The sequence below is a fragment of the Pinus tabuliformis genome, chromosome 2_2 (genome assembly GCF_031772625.1).
Source record: "Pinus tabuliformis cultivar Carrire ecotype Pingquan chromosome 2_2, CPIR1, whole genome shotgun sequence".
Classification (NCBI taxonomy): domain Eukaryota; kingdom Viridiplantae; phylum Streptophyta; class Pinopsida; order Pinales; family Pinaceae; genus Pinus; species Pinus tabuliformis.
In genome coordinates this window covers 461,361,902-461,383,182 of record NC_142300.1, presented here as the reverse complement: position 1 = coordinate 461,383,182, position 21,281 = coordinate 461,361,902, and the positions used below count along the sequence as shown (strand labels likewise).

The 21,281-nt window shown below is 37.9% G+C and overlaps 1 protein-coding gene across 1 annotated transcript; it reads left to right on the top strand.

The window, feature by feature from the left end:
- The first annotated feature begins 19,349 nt into the window (after positions 1-19,349).
- Positions 19,350-20,999, top strand: LOC149193283 (putative UPF0481 protein At3g02645). Its single transcript, XM_089407272.1, has one exon. It carries the CDS (start codon positions 19,350-19,352, stop codon positions 20,997-20,999), a length of 1,650 nt encoding a protein of 549 aa, XP_089263398.1.
- The last annotated feature ends 282 nt before the right edge of the window (positions 21,000-21,281 follow it).

Genomic DNA, 21,281 nt, shown 5'->3' with positions numbered 1-21,281 from the left:
GGACCCTAGCTTCTTGATGATCCTTGGGTGGTGCCTGTTGAATCTAAGCTTAATCAATATGGTGCATCTATGATGTTGACTCTAACAGAGATGGATTCTTCATCCAGTGAGTCTCGTGATGCCACCTTAGTACCACCTGATAATCTCTTCTTACCTTATTGAGTTATTAATCATCCTGCCTTTTGTGACTTTCTTGACTTCTCATTATTGTCTAATGAAGCCATTCGAGAAGTCATCTCAATTGATGACCATCCTTGGGGTGCTCTCTATCATCGTTATTCATTTCACCCCCATGTAGAGGATTTGGATGGATTCCATCAGCCCATTGCTTCCTCTGGTGATGCCAATAGCTACTCGAATTTTCAATTGGTTTTTACCATTCCCTCTGAAGGGATTTTGTCCAAACTTTTTGCTACTATTCCTATTAATATTTCTATGAAATCAGGGGTCGTGGAAAATATATTTATTAAGGCTAACTGTACTCCTTCTGATATTGATACTTACACTTCCCTTTTCAAAGAATTACATGACATTTTCGCATGTTCTTACAATGAAATGCATGGCATTGATCCGCAGATTGTCCAACAAGTCTTATCCCAGAGCTGAAATTGTTTAGCAAAAACTTTGGTCTGTTAACCCGTGTAAAGTAGTAGCTATCAAAGTTGAAGTTCAAAAACTCCTTGATGTTGGTTTTATTTATCCTGTACCTTTGACAGAATGGATCTCCAATCCTATTCTTGTCAATAAGAAACAAGGAACTATTCACATTTACATTGATTACCGTGACCTAAACCTGACCTTCCCTAAGGATAATTATCCTACCCCCTTCATTGACCATATTCTCGGTGTGTGTGTCGGTAACACTATCTTTTTCTTTATGGATGGCTTCTCTGGATATAACCAGATCGAAATTAAACTTGAAGACCAACACAAGACTGCTTTTATTTGTCCTTAGGGTACATTTGCCTATCATAAACTGCCTTTTGGTCTTAAAAATGTTGGTGCTAATTTCCAATGGGCCATTTCTTATGTGTTTCATGATATAAAACACATTGTTGAAGTATATCTTGATGATCTTACTGCTTATTCTTTGTTTTATAGGGACCATCCTTCCCACCTTCAATAAGTACTCCTCCGATTTTGTTTTTACAAAATCCATCTCAATCCACACAAATGTGTTTTTTTGCATGATATGGATGATTGTTTGGTTTCATTGTTTCACAAGATGGGATCCATGTCAATCCTCAAAGGTCAAGACAATTGTCTCCTCCTTACACTATTCGTCAACTTCAAAAACTTGAGGGAAAAGCCAATTTTTTATGACGTTTCATTGTCAATTATGCCCACATTACCCAAAGCTTCATGTGATTGTTGAAGAAAGTAATTCATTTCATTTGGGATGACCAAGCCCAACATTCATTTGATGATCCTAAACAGGCTTTGTTTTCCACACCTTTATCTCGTCGCCTCGTAGTCTTCTTTAGAAATGGTCCTCATCCAAGGGAGTGGTATGCACAATGAACATGCTATTTAATACCTTAGAAATGCCCTGATTGGTCCCGAGCTTTGCTATTCCCATGTTGAAAATTTGGCTCTCGTAGCCTTTATTATTGTGCAATTCTTGAGGCATTACATTTTACTACGAAAGACTATGGTCATTGTTGACTCCAACCCTGTGAAACACATCTTAAGCCGTCAAATTATAGGGGGAAAGTACTCCAAATGGATTGTTATCTTTCAAGAATTTGATTTGGAGTTTTCTATTTCCAAATCTAAAAAATCCCTAACTTTCACCGAGTTTCCCACCACTATTGAGGAAACTGTGGCCATGGATCCTTTGCCTAATGAATCCTTGTTCCTCATTAGTACTTATGACCCTTGGTATGAAAACATTTTGTTGTACCTTCAAACACAACGATTTCAGCTTGAACTGTCTCGTGATGACCGACGACGTATATGCCATCAGTCTCTACACTATCTCATTATGGATGATACTCTTTATTTCCTGGGTGTCAACTTTGTTTTACGTTGATGTCTTACTCATACTGAAGTTGAACATTTCCACACGGGGGCATGTGGTGGTCATTTATCTGGGCTTGCCATTGCTTAGAAAATATTGTGCGTCGACTACTTTTGGCCTACACTTTTTAAAGATTGTATTACGACAGTCCAAAAATTCCATCCATGTCAAATATTTTCTTGTAATATGAGTGCTCACCCTACCCCGTTACATCCAGTCATTACTGTCATACCTTTTTCCCAGTAAGAAATTTGTTTTATGCAATGTAACCCACCCTCTACCCATAGTCATCGCTATATCATTGTCTCCATTGACTATTTCACCAAATGGGTCAAGTCTATTCCTACATGTCTTACTGATGGTGATAGTATTTCCTTGTTCTTCTTCAACCATGTCATCGCCAGGTTTGGTGTACCCAAACTCATTGTGACCAATCATGGCAAACATTTTCAAAATCATATGATGCAATAATTAGTTGCCAAGTTGGGTTTTCACCATGAACATTCCTCGCCTTACTATCCTCAAGCCAATGGTCAAGTAGAAGTTGTTAATCGAACTTTGAAAACTGTGTTACAATGGATGGTAGGAAAACATAAATCCAACTAGGACATTACGCTATTCTCCTCTTTATGGGCATACCAAACCTCAATGAAATTTTCCACCGACTTTACTCCATTTCAATTGGTATATGGGATCAAGTTTGTTCTTCCTATCTAGTGAAAGATATCTTCTCTTGAATTAGTTGTTGAGTTACTCCCTAACACCTCAACTGAGGAAGCACGTTTTGTAAAACTTAACCAACTTGATGAACAACACCTTCTCTCATTGGTCAATAACAAAATTCATAACGGTGTTGGTAAACTCAAACTGTTGTGGCATGGTGCCTATATTGTTAAACATGTTCTTAAAAAAGGGGCCTATGAGTTAGTTGATTTGAAGGGAATCCACTGTCAGACCATGTAATGGGCTCTATCTAAAATGCTACTATGCTTAGTCTATCTACATGGTCCTTTGTACATAGTGTATATAGGTGTGAGTGTGATAAGTTTGTTTTTACTTGTCATTAATTTTTCCCAGTTCTGTGTGTAATGCATGTGTTTGGTCTTTGGTTCATAGATATCAACACCCTCACTACCTAGAGGCTTTGCAGATGGTGAAAGACATTACACTCGGAATGTTGATTCTGTCGCTTGGGTCCTCTTTTCACCCATTGATGATCTTGTGAGTTTGAGGGGTATTTGTCTTCACCCTATCACAAACAACGTGGCTGAGTATAGCACTGTCATTAAGCTCTTAAATGAGGCTAGTCGTCTTGGCATTTGCAACATCATTGTTAAGATGGAATCTTAGCTAATAGTGTCTCATCTCAACCGTCTCTATTATGTAAGGAATTTGATTCTTCTCCATTACGTTTTGAGGGTACATCTCTTAGAACGTTCATTTTATTATATTGATTACATGCATATTCTTTGGGACCAAAACCGATTAGCCAATTCATTGGCTAATTATGTGTTAGATTGGAATTTGTCACATTCATAACATTTAAGCCATTCACATAAAACATTACACATTTATTTACATATGCAGTATAAAAACAAATAGAATCCATTATTTTATTATAAAAAGTTTGGGTACATAGCTCAAAAACTAGGTAGCTTAGGCCCTAGCTGTCCTACATATGAAAAAACATCAAAAGCCACACAACCCTGTGTTTCCACCCCACTCAGTGGTGCTCATGATAACATAACACCACATTCAAAATGCAGCAGAGAAGGCTTTGATGGCGAGATGAAGTGACCCCTACGGTGTGCCTTTGCATGTTTTGGGGGAGTATCAACCATGATCCTCAGAGGAACTCCTAGTTTCAAACCCTCCACATTATGTGTGAACTCCTATAGCTCCTCGTCCTCCTCTGCCACAACTGCTAGTACTATTGGGACTAGGGAAAGTGATACATATCTCCTCAATAGAGAATATCATATAGGGTGTATGGGCGCACAATCTTAATAACACATTATTATGCAGTAACTACGTATCCATCACTAAAAATAAAAACAAAAAATTAAATATTCCAAAAATACAAAAAAATTACAAAACATGAAAATTCAAAATATTTTTACCTCTTTCATCAAAATATTCGCCAGGGGGCAACACTATGTCTGGGTCCCCCTCTAAATCCACCACATCATATGGATAGTCATCCACCGGCAAGTTTTCTTCTCTCAACTATTTCTAGTAGGTATCCGAAAACCAACTACTTTTATGAATACCCTCATCTTGTGGCAAGATCAATCACCATATCGTCAAGTGGGGTTCTCTAGGCAGTGGATAGACCACATAGTCCAATATCATGGGCCTCATTTCTGAAATCTTCTCAAAGAAAAACCCTTAGGGCCGACCCCATCAAGTTGCGACTTTAGCCACTCTCCTTTATGCATGTCATCACTTGATGGTAGAGATTACTTGATCATGGATACCTTAGCTAGTACCTCTTTTCTGTTGTGGTTTCCATGCAATCATTTTTATTTTCTTCTTGGAATTCCTCCTTCTAACCCACCATGACCTAGAATATGAGCCACGTGTCCTCCTCTTCATATCATTTATGTCTTTACCCGAGGAGGATTCCACCATCTTTATCCCTTGTGATTGCCACTCTTTTATCAACCTCTCTTTTCAGTTTGAAACTTCGGATATCTTTTCCATCGTCATCATCTACTTGGTCAACCATCTGCTTTCACTTGGTATTTTACTCTTTCTTGGAGGAACCATTTCGATGAGTGGTCCTATTACCTAGCCTCTTGTCCTTCTTTTTTAATGTCATGAGAAGTTCTATCATTATTGGAACAAGTTTCTACCCTCTATACCACTCGTTCCTCCAAGAGGAGTTTTCTTTAAGCTCTTTTCAGACTCCTTAGTTTAGAAAATATTGTCGAGTGAACTTGTCTCCTTCATGCTCATAAAATTAACTGAAGGGTCATCTACCCAGTATACGTTTAACCCTTTCCTATACTGGGATAGACTAGTTACGAAAAAGGAATACCCTAGTCTACTTCGGCTAGGAGGTTCCCCCTTATATACTTTTATCTCTTTTTCAGGCCTGGGGAACAACTTTACGAAAAAGGAACTTATAAAAAGAGAAGGAAGGGAACATTTATTTCCATTAGTCATAAAATGGAATAATCCTTTGTGTCACCCTTGAACATAGAACCTATCTTCTTCGTTATCTCACAGTTGAGTTTTAGCTTTCCTAGGAGTCGTACCATCCATGTGAGTCCCTTTACTCCTCTGACTAGTTACTCTTCTAGTCATATGGACAGTGCTTCGATGCCTCCTGCATTGTTGCATGATATCACATGGTGCTCATTAGACATGCTACCAAGTCACTCTTGTGTCGTGCCTCTATGTGTTCAAGGAAAGTCTCAGCCTATATCGACCATCTGTATTAGCTTGTTGACCTTTTTGAGTCGACCATATTTGTGTCAGTTGTACTTCATCACTTCATGATTTCATCCATTCATCACATCTTCCTGGTATGTTTTGTGTCGATTGATAGGGGATACATCAAGGTTGTCCTTCAACGAATCTTCTCCTGTTGACTTCGAGCCATTATCCAGGAGCTTGATCTAGGAACCGATAGTCGCTTAGAGCTTGCACACCTCAGTGGCAGGTTTCCTCACCATCAATAGTGGGTTTACATCATTAGCTCCTCATTGATCGAGTTTACTAGCATTCGATAATAGCTCATCCATTCACACTTAATGGACTGTACTAGGTACCTTGGGGCCCATTTTCCTCATTGGTGGATTCCCTTACATCTGTTACCAGTTAACCTCATTGGTTGGCTGGTAATTAGGGGGTTTCTACCATGCTCAACTTTAGATCATTTATTCACATGGTGTTGATTCGTACCATCGGGGTCATGTCAAAGACCCTAAGTTAGGGACATCTCACTCTTATATGGCATCCTTCACAGGTTGTGTTGGAGTTATGTATTTTTCATGTACTTTGAGGACTATCTTGAGAGACTTCTATGTTTGTCATGTGTCCATAGTCCTATTGATGTACACTGTGACAGATCCATGTTTTTATTTGTTTGTGGTTATTCTCTATCTATTAAGTCACATGGATCCACTGTGTATGTCTTTGTGGCCATTTTCTAACATTTCATTTCACGGATCCAGTTTGTATTTTATAGTGGCCATGTTCCATATCTTCTTATGACCAAGAAAGGCTATGCACGCCTCAGGAATGTTATCAACACAGATGAGACTTCAGTACCAAAGTTTTCTGATCTGCATCCCTAGCTTTGTTTCCTTGCTTCCTTTTTGACCTTTGAGTTTTATTATAATGTATTTTGGCCATCAACTTCTCTTATAACCTCATACATTAGGGGGCATTTTTTATTAGCCTATTTTACCTCTCTGGGTCAGTGACTCTCAATACTTGAGTCTAATTGACTTTTTTCCTGACCCAGGACTTGTTTTTCTCCAATTTGACCCCTAGACACTAGCATAGCAGCTTATGGGAGCATCTAGAGCCTCCTAGTCACTCTCAGGCCTTCTCTGTGAGAGCGTGCATGGGAATTTTTTCCCTCTTTCGGTGCCAACATCTAGGGATGACTTCTAGAGTCCCTTAGTCCCTAGAAGATCAATTCAAGTTGTCCTATATTTGAGTTGGCCAAGGATTATCAGTTAGAATTTTCTATGACTTCTCTTTGTCCTGAGCATCTAGATGCATCCTCTTGGGACCTCTCTTCTGCCTACTTATACTGGACCATTGCAGAGGGTTAACCAGGTTTGGAGATTTAGCATTGATAGCCTGATCGTGAGCCTACGCTGCTATTTTGCTACCAGAGTGACCTTATGAGGTATTTTTCCATGAGTTTACTACTCTTCATACTCATTTCTTGGGCATAGTGAGGAAACTCTGTCGAACTGTGGAGAGGAATCTTAGAGGTGAAGGTATAGCATTGTATTGACCTTTCAAAATTAATGGAAACATATGTTCCCTTCCTTACATGAATTTTTGTTCAGCATGTTATATGATTGTATATATTTCTTTTGATCCAATGATCTTCCGAGGAAGATAATTTATCATGTTTGTTTAGTTGTGATTGTGTGCAGGGATAAAGATCTGGTGCAGATATGTTGGGTCACTCTAGTGGAGTGCAAGATCTGCATCAAGCTTAAAACCCTTCCCCGACATGCAAGGATTCTAGGTGTGATATCTTTTATTTATAGCATACATCCGACTTCTTGTTGCACGATTGAGAATTTGGGATTTTGATTGCTCTATTGTTACATTAGTCTTGTCTTTCTTTATCTGGTGATCTGATTTGGACACAAGATCATGGAGCAACAACTTGTTGAAGATTTAGCTGCAATAATCTAGATGAATAATCAAAGAAAAAACATGGAGTCAAACCATTTTTTTATGGAACATAACTAGTTAATTACCAAATTCTCAAGGTAACTGTGAGAAAACTACAAACAAATAATTCTTTGTTATGCATCTTAAAAATTGTATTTATCAGAAAAGTAACAGTAACAACTGTGGAGACTATTACAGGGACCATTGTAAACAAGGTTCCACATTTATCCACAAAACATATAACCATAACAAGAGCTCGAAGATTCCAGAATTTTCGGTTGAAACCGTCCTAGAATTAATGATTATCTATTACTTTAAGGAGTATCAGGACTAAATGCCCTTTAATTAAATATTACATTTATCATATATTGGTAAGGCTTCCCTCCACTTGGAACAAACCCTAAAAAAGATATAGCCATAAATATCTGTAAAAATAAATGATTCATATCCAAAATGGACCTATGCCACATAACCAAGGAGAATGAGATTTGAGGTCGGGCCTAGTAAGATATATAGGATTCCTGGAAAAAGAAATACCTAGTCACTAGCTGACATTATCACAAAAATCCAATTAGAGAGAATGCACTAGAAAGTAGAGAAAAACCTTACCTATAACCACTGTCTAGCTAGGTTAAAGGGTAAAATTAAACCAAAGAAAAAAACCTTGAAGAAATTTTAATGAGAAGCATCAGGTTACCTGTAAATGATTAAAAAAAAATGCAGATCACAATTAAGTGAAAACCCTATAATTTAAATGAAAATTAGTTCCTTATTGGATTTAAATGATTGACCCGGAATAAGAATAATAACCAAACTCTTGCTTACCTTGCGCAATGCCTAACCTGACATCGGTACCCTAGAACGAATAGCCACAGTTAAGATCTATGCGAATGGAACCAAAAGAATAGGTGAGACCACCACTTGAATGTTTCAATAGGGATTACAATAGAGGAAGAGTGTAACTAGTCAAGAAAAATAATGTGACAATACCTATAGAGGTGTTAACATCATTCTGAGGTGAGATTTTGGCTGGTAGGGAAAAAAGGGGCAATTAGTTGCAGAGCGACACCACCAGAGGAAAGGAGGAATGAATGAGGTTGTTGACAAGGGTTTGGGGGAGGCGTATTACCCTAACTTCCCATCGAACAATCTAATTCATTGATCCAATGAGGGAATTGTGGAAACTAAACCATGTGGCCAACTTGCTAGGTGGCACAAGGAGTTCTGGAAAGCTCGATGAATTAAGTAGTGATATGAATGCCGCAATGTGACATTCAGAATCTGACAATAAGGATAATAATTATAACTTGAGTGGAGGGAAAAACTTGATCAACTAATGTATTTTCTAATAGCATTTCTGCATAAGCATAGTAAAATAGTCTATAGGTCCGAGAATAATTTTTTGGGTATCAAACCATTACATTTAATTTAATACTCTTTGCTAATGTACAAGTTGTTATGTGACAAGGTAATTTCTTTTTATCATTGCTATGGCAGGGTGAATGAGTGTGGAGTGTGCATGTTACAATGAGACAGAGGCTATCTATAACCAAATAGTGGAACTACAAGAGTAGGTCTATAGACTGAATACCAAACTCAGTGACAACACTAATGAGAATTAGAGAAAAGGTGGACAATGTCTGAATCTCAATCGCCCACCCACATGGGAAGTACATAATTGTAATTGAAGTATGTAATATTAGAAAAAAAATTCCTCTGTAATCTTTTTAGAGTTTATACCTACAAAATTGTATTAAATTTTGACATAATATGTAGTCCTTCAAGACTACCATACATAAGGACTTGCAAAAAGGAGATTACAATGTAAAATTTTCTCAGGAATTGTTGTCACTAGTGAGAAACATAATACAATCTACACTCATTTATGTTAAAAAGAATTAGGTTAATCATTACTATTTAAATTCATTTTAATATATTTTACTCTTCTTCTTTTTGCTTAAAAATAATTGTTTATGATTTTATTGATAAAAACAAAATTACAATATAACAAATAGAATTAAATCAGTTTTTTAAAATTATTTTTTAATTGAGTCGATATAGGTTTTATTATTGTTATTATTATTAATTCCTATAATAGGTTCCTTACAACCAAATATGAGGAAGATGTTGTCCCTTAATGTTACATCTAAAAATAAAAAAATAATACTTACATTAACAAATTAAAAAATAATAATAACAAAAAAATTCAATGTAGAACACAAATCAAATACTTTGTTCTCTATATTATAAAGAGATAAAGTAACTTAAAGTAAAGAGATATGTAATATTTGAAACAAAAATATATTAACAATAAAAAAAAGTTAGTGTGAGGGATAAATAAAATATTTCAATATTTACAATATCTATCTATCTGTTTATTTTTTATATCATGAATGCTATGCATATTACATTGAAAAATAAAATATTTTTTTTATAAAATGTGTCGAAGAAAAATATTGCATATATATAGCTATATGTCTTATCAAGGTTTTAATAAAATAAAATTAAAAATATTTCCATATAGAGATGTGAAGTTTATATAAATATTAATAATATTATTAATAACCAGCAAAGATTCATTTTAACTTCCGATCTACTTAACCTTTAGAGGAAGCATATTTCTCTATGTGAAAATGTTTCGAAAACAAGTTTACATGTTGAGAAATTCATTCCTCTAAACACTTAATGTAAATTCGAAATTAAAATAAATTTGTATTAATATTAATTACTCAATGAAAACCTTTTTTTTTGTAGGCTTGGTAGGATCTTTTCATTCATATTCATCAAAAGCAAGTTACAACCATATTCAAGGAGTTCAATGGCCTAAACCTACCCATTAGGAAACCAAGTTTGTTGACCACCGAACAACATTATAAGCCATCCAAAAACAATAAAGTTTTAGTATGTCTAATAATGTCCTATAAGATTGAATTTCTTGAAGCCATCCACAAGATAAATAATTGTAACATAATTACCTAACCAACAGAATTACCATATAGAAGTAAACAAAAATTGAAACCAAACATTGTCAAGAATAATGTTATTTATCAGAGGAATCCACTGGAGTTGGATCGTTCGCACTTGAACTTGGTAATTCAGATTGAGGAAGACATAAAATTCGTTTCTCAATGTGATTGAGGCGAATGTTCTGTTGTTGAATTTGGAACTAGATGAGTTTAAATTCCTTCTAGATTTCCTTAAGACCAGGATCAAACTTAATAGATCCAGATGGAGGGTTCATTATGGCTTTGGCCACAATTTTCTTCATCAACCAATAGAGGTGAATGGTATGCTTGTACTGAGAAGTGCGGCTTCTAGAATGACCAGGGTCGGGGACTGGGCCCCTTCAATATTCCAATTGAAAATTTGCTTCTGCTTGTTGATTGAGTTATGTTTCCCAATTCAAAATTAGTTACCAAACTTGAGATGGGGTACCTATCTAATAAGAGTGGGTTGCATCTTGGATTAGTTGTGCGGCTATTTTGTGACCTCTTCCCCACAGTTGGAAAGCCTAAGCTTGGACATCATCTCCCCGCTTCCTTGCATACCTTCCCTGACCACGACCACCTCTGCCCGAAGAGCTGGAACCAGAGGAAGTACTAACCATAATGCTTCTCAACAAAATAGTGGATATGACGAAAACCATAGAACAAGTTGCCTAGACCATGAGCTTGGAGTAGCCTGACAGCTTGAGGTCCCGAAAATTACAGTGACATTGAAGACCTAGTAAATTATCACAGCATAGGCATTAAAGAGTTAACATTAGGCCTGAACCTGAAAATTAGCCTAAGAGTGAGATGTGTCAGCCACCCATGGCATGGAGAAACATACTGAGGCTACTCATGCCCACTTAAGACCGAGCAAAGAGGTAAAAAAAGATGGGTCTACCACCCAAGGAAAGGAACAACACGCCTCGACTCCTCGAGCCCATTTTCGACCTCATAGAAAGGTAAAACATGAGGAACCAAACATAGGAGTTTTTGAATCCTCCACACTATCAGAGACATCAAATGGAGTAAACAACTAGCATAGATAAACAAGCATGCAACATCCACAGAACTCCAAGCCAGAGAGGTAGTACATGCCCATGCGAGATAATAAAATACCAAAGAGAATAGAGACAGTCATATAGAAAGCAGACAACACAGAGTAAAACCTAATGGGATCTTTCCATAATTCACGAAATAGATTCCAATTTCTTACAGAGACCATTTTATAAAGATTTCCCATAATATCCGTGAAAGAAGAGAATATGTTGCATAGAGTGGGTGATGAAGAGGGCGAAGATAAATAACATATCTAATGGATTTGGACATGAGACTAAGGGAACTTGCACCACCAAGGTAACCAACCTATGGAGCCTTCCTCTTGAATGGCCACAAGCAATCCAAGAGCACTATACCAATAACAAATACTGAAATAAAAAACCAAACACTTTATAATGAGCAGAAAATGCTTAACAGTTATAAGTAGGTATCAGTCTGGCATGTCTCATCATTATTAATTATTGGCATGTGCGCTACCACCATGCCTTTATTAGCAAACATGCAAGGGTTGTCGGTAAGTCGCCCTCTGACCCTTACATATTCAACTTACACATAGACCAGATCTCGACGAGATCCATTTTTCGGCTCAAACTTAGATCAAGGACCTTGGTTCGCTGCACCATTGGATTCCATGTTGGGGTTAGCATCGTGATCTAGAATCTGCCTTAGAGGATCCATGTCTTCACCAAAGTGTTGAACAAGCCAGGGAGATTCAAGCATCTTGCTAATGTTGATGCAACCCCAGTTTTCTAAAAATTCACCTACCTTATTTCCTGCTCTCCTAACGTGTGAGGAGATGATGTAATCAAAACAAGGAATGAGCTCACTTATATCATGGACTAAGTCATTTGTCCTCCACTTATGTCTATTTTTTTCCCATTGAGTGCAATGATTCAGTTTTTTAACCATTTCAATGACTAAATTAGAATCTCCTTCTACAACCAATATTTTGTACCCTTCTCTTTTATCTATGAGGAGTATGTGTTTTACAACATTGAATTTCGCCTCATTATTTCTTGCAAAGCCATAGTTAGCTGCAATAAATAAGTTTTACTTGGGACTGAGAGTCTTTGAATAGACCTCACTACCCTACATCCCTTGGCTTGCCTTTGGAGGCCCCATCAAAATTAATTTTAAGAAAGCCAACAGGAGGAGCTAAGAAGCTTGAAGGATAGGATCTAATGGGGACAAAAATATTCTAGGAGGATGGGGAAAGCATTTGCAGAGATATATTCAAAATACATAGGATCTGATCTTTGTGAGGGGAAACCTACCAATCATCCAGATGCCAATGCTCCACTAAGATAGTTTCTCATATGTTTTGAATGATCATGTTCGAAAAATATTCATGGGAAATTCTCTTCCCTTTGAAAATCATTTTGTTGCATTCTTTCTAGCTTGCCAAGAGGAGAAAACCCAAAGCTATACTCCATGCCTGATTCATAATAGGGCTTGAGAAAATGTATTTACTTCACATTTCTATTGATTCTTTGATACTATTGTTATCATGGGCCAGGTGACCAAAGAGTTGGCCTATATTTCTCCATAATTGGTCTGCAAAGGGATAGAGGTTCAACAGATGTTCCATATCTTCATTGTGTGAGCCACACAGGCTACAAAGTGAGGGGAATTGAACTCCTCTTTTCTAAAGTTGATCACGAGTGAGAATTATTTAACAACATTCCATCCACGAGAAGTATGCCACCTTCAGCCAGAAGTGCCTTATCCATATCTTCCTCCATATGGCACTAAGATGTTATTGAATTCTCAGTTTTTGCAAGTTTGTATGCTTCTTCGATATTAAACATTCCCTTAGTTGAATAACCCCATCTTAATATGTCCTGACCTTCTAGTTTTGTAATCTTCCTAGAGTGTATCTCATTTCCCATATTATCCCAATGGTTGGAAACCGAGGGTTTCAACCAATCTTGTTTCCCTTTCCACTGTCGCTAAGTTGGATCCCAAGTGGGTCGCCAAAAGTGATCCACCATTGAACAATTTTGACTACTCGTGAAGAATAAAATGTCCCCAAGATCATGCCTGTTGAATAGCTTACCATGTTGTTTCCATGAGTCTTGCCGAAAAAGTGCTCTTTTTCCATCTTAGATTTCTTAGAAAGTATGATTTTGAATGAGTTCTTGATTAGTCAATGCTAAATTCCATATTGAATAACCTTTGGGGGTTTCTAGGATTCTTATTTTTCCTTCGAGAGAGTCTGGCATATGATATTCTCTATTCCATATGACCTTCCACAAATTGAAACCCCTCTGAAGCCATCTCCACCATAATTTCACACCCATAACTTGATTGAGGATATACGGATCCCGGATGCCCAAAACTCTTGTTAATTTGGGCTTAGTAACATGGGACCATGAGACTAAGGCCCATTTCTTAGCCTCTTGGTCACCTCTCCACATAAACTTTTTAAAGATTTCTACCATATCAAAACATGAGGATTTGGGAGCATCCAAGCCCAAGCGTTGGTAAATCAGCATAGAATGAAGAACAACCTTCAAAAGACCCACCCTTCCAGCTAGATTAAGAGTCCTAAAATACCATCCACGGATCCTGGATTGGATTTTTTTGTAGAACGTCTTTCTAGCAAGAATTTCTTAAAGAATTAATCACTAGAGGGATGCCCAAATAATTGGAAGGCAGAGAACCAATACCAAAACCCAAGGAGTGGGCCAAGAAATTTTGGATAGTAACCGAGGTATTGAAGAAGAAAATATTTGATTTATCAATATTGATCATAGTTCCTGAGGCTTGCATGAAATCATGGATAATATCTTTCGGCTTTCTGATTTCCTGGAGGGAGACTTGACGAAGGAGCATATTGTCATCCATGAATTGTTGATGGGTGAACGGTAAGTCATTACCCTAAAGATGAATGCCTTTGATGTGGCCCGATTGAATAGCTGATTTAATATAGCAACCCAATTCTCTCATTACCAGGATAAAGAGGAAAGGGGAGAGAGGGTCTCCCTATCAGATGCCTCTCAAAGGGTTGAAGGTTTTAGAGGGGGAACCGTTGATCAAAATCAAGAATACCAGAGAGGAGATGATGGAAGTAACCCAATTGATCCAATGGGGGTCAAAACCAAAGGTCTTCAAGATATTCAAAAGATAAGGCCAGCTAAGGCGGTGATAGGCTTTAGAGAATACCAACTTAATCAACATTCGTGGGGCTTTAAGATGTTTAAGAGAGTGGATAGCTTCTTGGGATGTTATTATACCATTTAAAATTTTATGCCTTTAGACAAAACCAATTTTCTTAAGGGAGACAAGAGTAGGCAGAAGAGGCTTTAAACATTTTACCATAATGGTGGAGATAATTTTATATATGACATTAAATAACGCAAAGGGTCAGAAGCCCTGAGGGTCCTCAAAATGAACATATCCAAGGATTAATGTAATAAAAGTAGAGTTGAGTGCAGGATGTACCTTTTCGGATCTGTGAGATTCCTCCACCACATTTAGGATGTATTTCCCAAGGAAGGACCCGGCTGCTTGAAAGAATTCCATTGTAAATCCATCTGGACCTGACGCTTTATTCTTGGTCATCCCTTGGACAACATCCTCTACTTCCTCCAGATAGATGGCTCTCATTAGGGCCAAGTTCTGGTCCCTACTACCCAGTTGGGGGATATGCCTGGTTATTATCTAAATGGCCTCTGAGTGATCTGAACTTCGATATGAAAGGAGGGAATGAAAGTGATTCACGAGAAGGTTTTCCATCTTGTCATGGTGAATAAGGCAATTTCCTAATGTGTCCTTCAAAGAAAAAATCTGGTTCTATTGACATTGTTGAATCATGTCTTTGTGGAAGAAGCAGGTATTTCGCTCCCCTTACCTAAGCCACTATATCCTGGACTTTTGTTTCCATAGTATTTCCTCTTGCTTCCTCCTTTCCTCAATCTAGTTCAGGATTTGTCCTTCTTCCACTGCGAAATTCCCTAAGTGGCCTTTGTTGATCATTTGTTCTTGAATATTCTACATTTTCTCTTGGAGGTGTCTATGATCCTTCATGATTTTTCTAAAATTTGTTTTATTCCATAGTTTTATCTATTGTTTGAGTTCCTTTAGTTTAAGTTGAAAAGTATTCATGCAATTCCTACCTTGCATCGAGCTAGATTTCCACCAACTCTCCATTTTGCCAAGAAAGGAGGGGTCTTTGATCTAGAAGGAATCGAATTTGAAAGGCCTATTTATGGGAGCCAATTTTAGGTCCATTTCGAATCTAATTGTCCAGTGATCTGACCATAGGCACGGAAGAATAGAGTATTCAAAGAAGATATCCCTTTTTATAATATCCTATGACATTAGAAATTGGTCCAAGCATGAGGCAACTTGGTGAGATTCCCCACAGTGGTTATTCCAAGTGTACATTCCATTAATGGTGTGAATTTCTACCAAATTATTTCAAGTGTGCAATCAAATCTCTAAATGCTTCCATTTTTGGATCTGTTCTCCTGACCCCCCCTTTTTTCTCCTCAATCAAGGAGATTAAGTTAAAGTTGTTGCCAATTATCCATAGCTCTTCTCAGCATAAACTTCTAAGATTTCCTATATTTTAGAGAAATGCTACTTTCTCTCTTGGAATGTGAGGGTTGTAGACAACTAATAAGAGGGCCCAATCTTGGGTACTGATATGTCTAAATCTACCCAAGATGATTCGAGGAATACTGACCCAGTTTTCCATCACCTCATACAAAGGTCTCATACCTCTTACAATTTCTTTCAGTCTCTCCTCAGAAACTTTGGTTTCTTCAAGCATCACAATACTCAGCCTTTCTTGTTTTAATCATTCTTTCAGATATCTTTTTTTGCCTTGACTATTGAGGCCTCTTACATTCTAGGAGATTATAATCATTAAGAATATTTATTGATTTGGTGGAATACCGCTGAAAGTGGTAACACCCTTCCTAAAATAACCAACAGATCTTCGACCATCTGTATTGATTCTTGCAAATTCTTGCGGTCTCGTTTCTTCCTTCCGTTGCCTTGTCCACCTTAATCCATTTTGTTACCCAGTTGAGAGACAAGAAGATCTGGTGGATCATGAGGGATCTCACTTTTCTTGGATTGATATTGTTGGAATGTATCTTGATATAACTTCTTCTAATCTTCTGGTATAATATCTCATCCAAGTTCCGCCATTCCTTCAAAAGACACTTCAACACTTGTTCCTCTGTGTTCCTCCTTTTAACCATCAATCTCCATATCTGTCTAGCACTTTACTTGTTCACTATCCTCCTTATCCGATGGTTCTCCCTGGGCTTTTCGTTTTGACTTTGGGTTGTTCTTTGGTGGAACCTTGGCATTTGCATTTCCCTATTGTTGACCTCCCTCCTTTGAGCTTGCACCAGCCTCCCGTAGAATCTCATACCTATTTTGATTCTTCTAATTTCTCCAGAGGCATGAGTATTCATCTAGGGGTTTGCAAGTTATTTTTTGTAGGTTACCTCTTGAAAACCCTCACTAACTTCTTGTGGGTTAGGCGTTTCTTTTGGAGGAACTATTCCCGCAGACCCCATTTGATTCAGAGCTTATTCTCTAAATAACTGCCCATATTTATGACATCTCCAATAACGAAAGGGAATGTTTTCATAGTCCAGTGGTTGCTGCCAAACCTCATCATGGTATTCAAGCTCCTCAAATTCAGGGAGAGGCTCAGTTATGTTCATGTAAACAAAGATTCAAGCATATGACATGCAGTTCCTGCGACGAGTAGAGTATATTACTTTGGCAAATCTTCTAATAGAGTTTCCTATTCCTTCTAAAATTTATGGATCCTAAAAATCAACTGGTAAGACAAAATGTCGAACCCAAACCAGGGCTGCCATTAATTTCTCATGATCTAGGTTATAGCATTCTTCCCAAAAGCGCATTAAGAGACCAACATTAAAGTAAAAGTGTGACCCATTTTCGAAAATCCTTTCCTTATCCTCTAGACTCATAAAAATGACTGTGAAAAACCACGAGCTTCGAGTTTTAAGTCTACATGGCCTTTCAAATGCTATTTTAATTAGATCCACTTGGTAATAGAGGCCCGAGCTTAGCAATAGATATTAGATTTACTTGTTTTTTCTAGTTTCTAGTAGTTTTTATAACTGTTGACTCTTTCGTATTTATTAGGATGGTTTTTTTAAATAATATATGACTTTTTAAATTTGAAGTTTGAAGTTGGAAATTATAACTCATTGGTACTGAATTATGAGTATGATGCTTGTTGAAAGTTGTTTCATTTCATTTTATAACATTTCATTTCATATTAGAATTTTTATGTAATTTTGGTGATCAATAATGATAAATGTTATGTATTGAATTTTGAAAACTTAAAACTTTAAGATTGATGAATCATGAGACACTACATGATGTATGTTAGTAACCTGTAGATGAAGTTGATAAAGATTACAACTTCTAGATGATTAATGTTATATGATTCAATCTATATTTTTATGTTTTTTTATATGTAATTCATCATTCTACATGCTTATGATCAAAATATATAAAAATATATATTATATAAAAAATCACTTTGCTTTTAAAAATATAACTCCCAAAAATATAGCTACTCTACCGTACCGTACCGTACCGTACCATACCATACCATACCATACCATACCATACCATACCATACCATACCATACCATACCATACCATCCCATCCCATCCAATTAACCTAATGGGATGACATACAATTGAGCTTAATATACTCTACTAAGTAAGCTGGGGAGATGACATATCATTCAGCTCAATACACATTCAACGCCGCAAGATATATAAAACGCCCATAGCTTTTTATGAATGCATATTGGCAGATTGATATATCAGTTTACAAGATTCTGAGAAGGAAGCGAAAAACGAAGGGAAACTTCGTGATTTTTAATTTTAGTGAAGTTACGTTGGATACCTCGAACTGCAAAGTAAGGTGGAAACCAGGCATCGGAAAAACAGTTTTAGTATGCCCATACTTTTCAGAAAGCTACGAACGCCCCCATCAGCTCCCAAAACTCATGCTTTTTCAGCTACGAAACCTAGAGGAAACAATAGGTCCCCATCAGTTGTCAAAACTCATGCTTCGTATCGATTCAAGCGTCACTGTAGTCTGGAATATCATAAAAAATGGTTTAGTATGCCCATACCTATGAAAAAGCTATGAACCCTAGAGCAAACAATAGCTCCCCATCATTTCCCGAAACTAATGCTTAGTATCGGTTCAAATGTCACTGTAGTCTGGAATATCATAAAAACAGTTTTAGTATGGCCAAACTTGGAACGCTAGAGCAAACAATATGTCCCCATCGGTTTCCGAAACTCAGGCTTAGTATCGGTTGTCTCTTTGTGAAAGTGCAAATGAGGATCGGGGCTGTAGTGTGGAATATCATAAAAACAGTTTTAGTATGCCCATACCTATAAAAAAAACTTGGAACCCTAGAGCAAACAATAGGTCCCCATCGGTTTCCGAACTCATGCTTAGTATCGGTTGTCTCTTTGTGAAAGTGCAAATGAGGATCGGGGCTGTAGCCTGGAATATCATAAAAACAGTTTTGGTATGCCCATACCTATAAAAAAAACTTGGAACTGTAGAGCAAACAATAGGTCCCCATCGGTTTCCGAAACTCATGCTTAGTATCCGTTCAAATGTCACTGTAGTCTGGAATATCATAAAAACCATGTGTAACATTTCCGAAACTCATGCTTAGTATCGGTTCAAATGTCACTGTAGTCTGGAATATCATAAAAACCATGTGTAACAAAGCACTTCCTGCTGTCTCTTTGTGAAAGTGGAAATAAGGATCGCGGCTATGTATTTATCGACAAAAGGGGCTTCATATGAGCGTGCGAAGTCACTCAGAGATATTTCCGAACATTAGTCTTCCAGGACTCCTCTTATCTGACCCTGAAACATGGAATTCAACACAAACATTATTCGACCGAACATCAACGAAAATTGTTGGGTTATGCAAATTAAGGAACGTCTGCATGCACTAGAACAACAAGAGGAAGAGGGGTCTCGTGTATCTGTGTTTAATGTGCCGAAAGAGTTATTGGCAATGAAGCCAGAAGCGTACGTTCCTCTGTCGGTTTCCATCGGCCCCTATCACTCCTGGAGATCTGAGCTGTACGATATGGAGAGTTACAAACTGGCAGTTGCTCATAGTTTTGAGAAGGGAATCAACGGACGAAAGTTTGTGACCGTCGTTGAGGAGTTTCAGAAGCACGACTGCCAAATCCGGAGCTGCTATAACAAGTACATCGATTACAAAGAAGAAACCTTCGCGTGGCTCATGGCTCTCGACGCTGCCTTCCTTCTCGAGTTTTTGCAGTTCTATGTCAGATATGCCGACGAAAACTCGCACACGGAGTTCAAGCTGCTAGGACGAGTCTTAGGTCTGAGTGGGACCAGCGCTGCAGAAAACGCCATAGTCGGAGATATGATGATGCTCGAAAACCAATTGCCGCTCTTTCTTTTGCAAAAGCTTTTGGAGTTGCAGTTTGAGGGTTCTAAAAGCAAGGCAGAGGAAAAGCTGCGGAGGCTGTTACGACTCGTATGCCAGCAACTATCACCTTTCACCTTCAAGTTGCCGGAGGATTCGAAGCTCTGTATAGACGAAAGAGGACATGCGCTGGAGGTGCTATACTACTCTATCATCCCTCTTTCCAGAAATCAAATCCCAAGTCCAACGGAACAAGAAGGCGACGAAGCAGATATATCCGACAGCGATCAAATCCCAAGTCCACCGGAACAAGAAGGCGATGCAGCCGATATATCCGACATGTCAACCATCAAACGAGCCATCGGTTTACTATGCAAGACTCTCTCCTCTTTAAATGTTGGTCCCATCCAGTTTCTCACAAGCTTGGCACGGCGAACACTGAACTGGAGGCCTTTGCGATTTGCGATTAAATTAGCCCGTCTTTGTACTGTTCTGATCAATCAGGAGGAGGGAGAAGTGGAAGAATCGTCCGTTAAGATCATACTTCCCGCGACAGGCGAATTGGATATTCCATCCGTGGCCGATTTATGCTTTGCAGGAGTGAAATTCTGTGTTACCGATGGCGACCTCACCGCAATAAAATTTGATGAGAGAACTGCCACGCTTTACCTCCCCAAAGTAAAGTTGGACACCAACACAGAGGTAATAATGAGAAATCTGGTTGCATTCGAAGCTTCCGCAGCACCGGGAGCGCTCGTTTTCAGGCGATACATCGATTTCATGAACGGGATGATCGACTCTGAAGAAGATGTGAGATTATTAAGAGAAAGAGGAATTATTTCCAACTACCTCCAAAACGATCAAGCGGTTGCGAGCCTGTGGAACAGCATGGGTAAGTGCGCTTATCTCAGAAAAGTTGCAGATCTGGACAAAGTTGTAGAGAATTTAAATCGATACTATAAAAGTAGATGGAAAGTTATAGTTGTGGAGTTTGCGAAGAAACGTATATTCAAGTCGTTAAAAATCCTTTATGTGCTAGCTGCGGCGATACTTCTGTTCGTGGCTTGCTTGCAGGCATTCTGTTCTGTCTATGAGTGCAAGGAGCTGTTAGAAACTTAAACCCGTCCAAACTATTGGAAGACTAGACTACACATGCACCAGCGTCTACTTACTATTAGCGGACAGTAATGCAGCAGATGGAGGGTTGCAATCCATTTCTCTTTTCCGAAATTTTTGTTTTACTCCAGGGTCTCCGTGACGTGTCCCGCACATTCTCGGTCTTTTCATTGTAAATACACTGTTTGTGTATTTGGGAGTATACTGTTTCAATTCCATATTTGGTATTTGGGAATCTACGATTTAGAAACAATGTCCATTACATCAGCATATAGTTTTCAATTT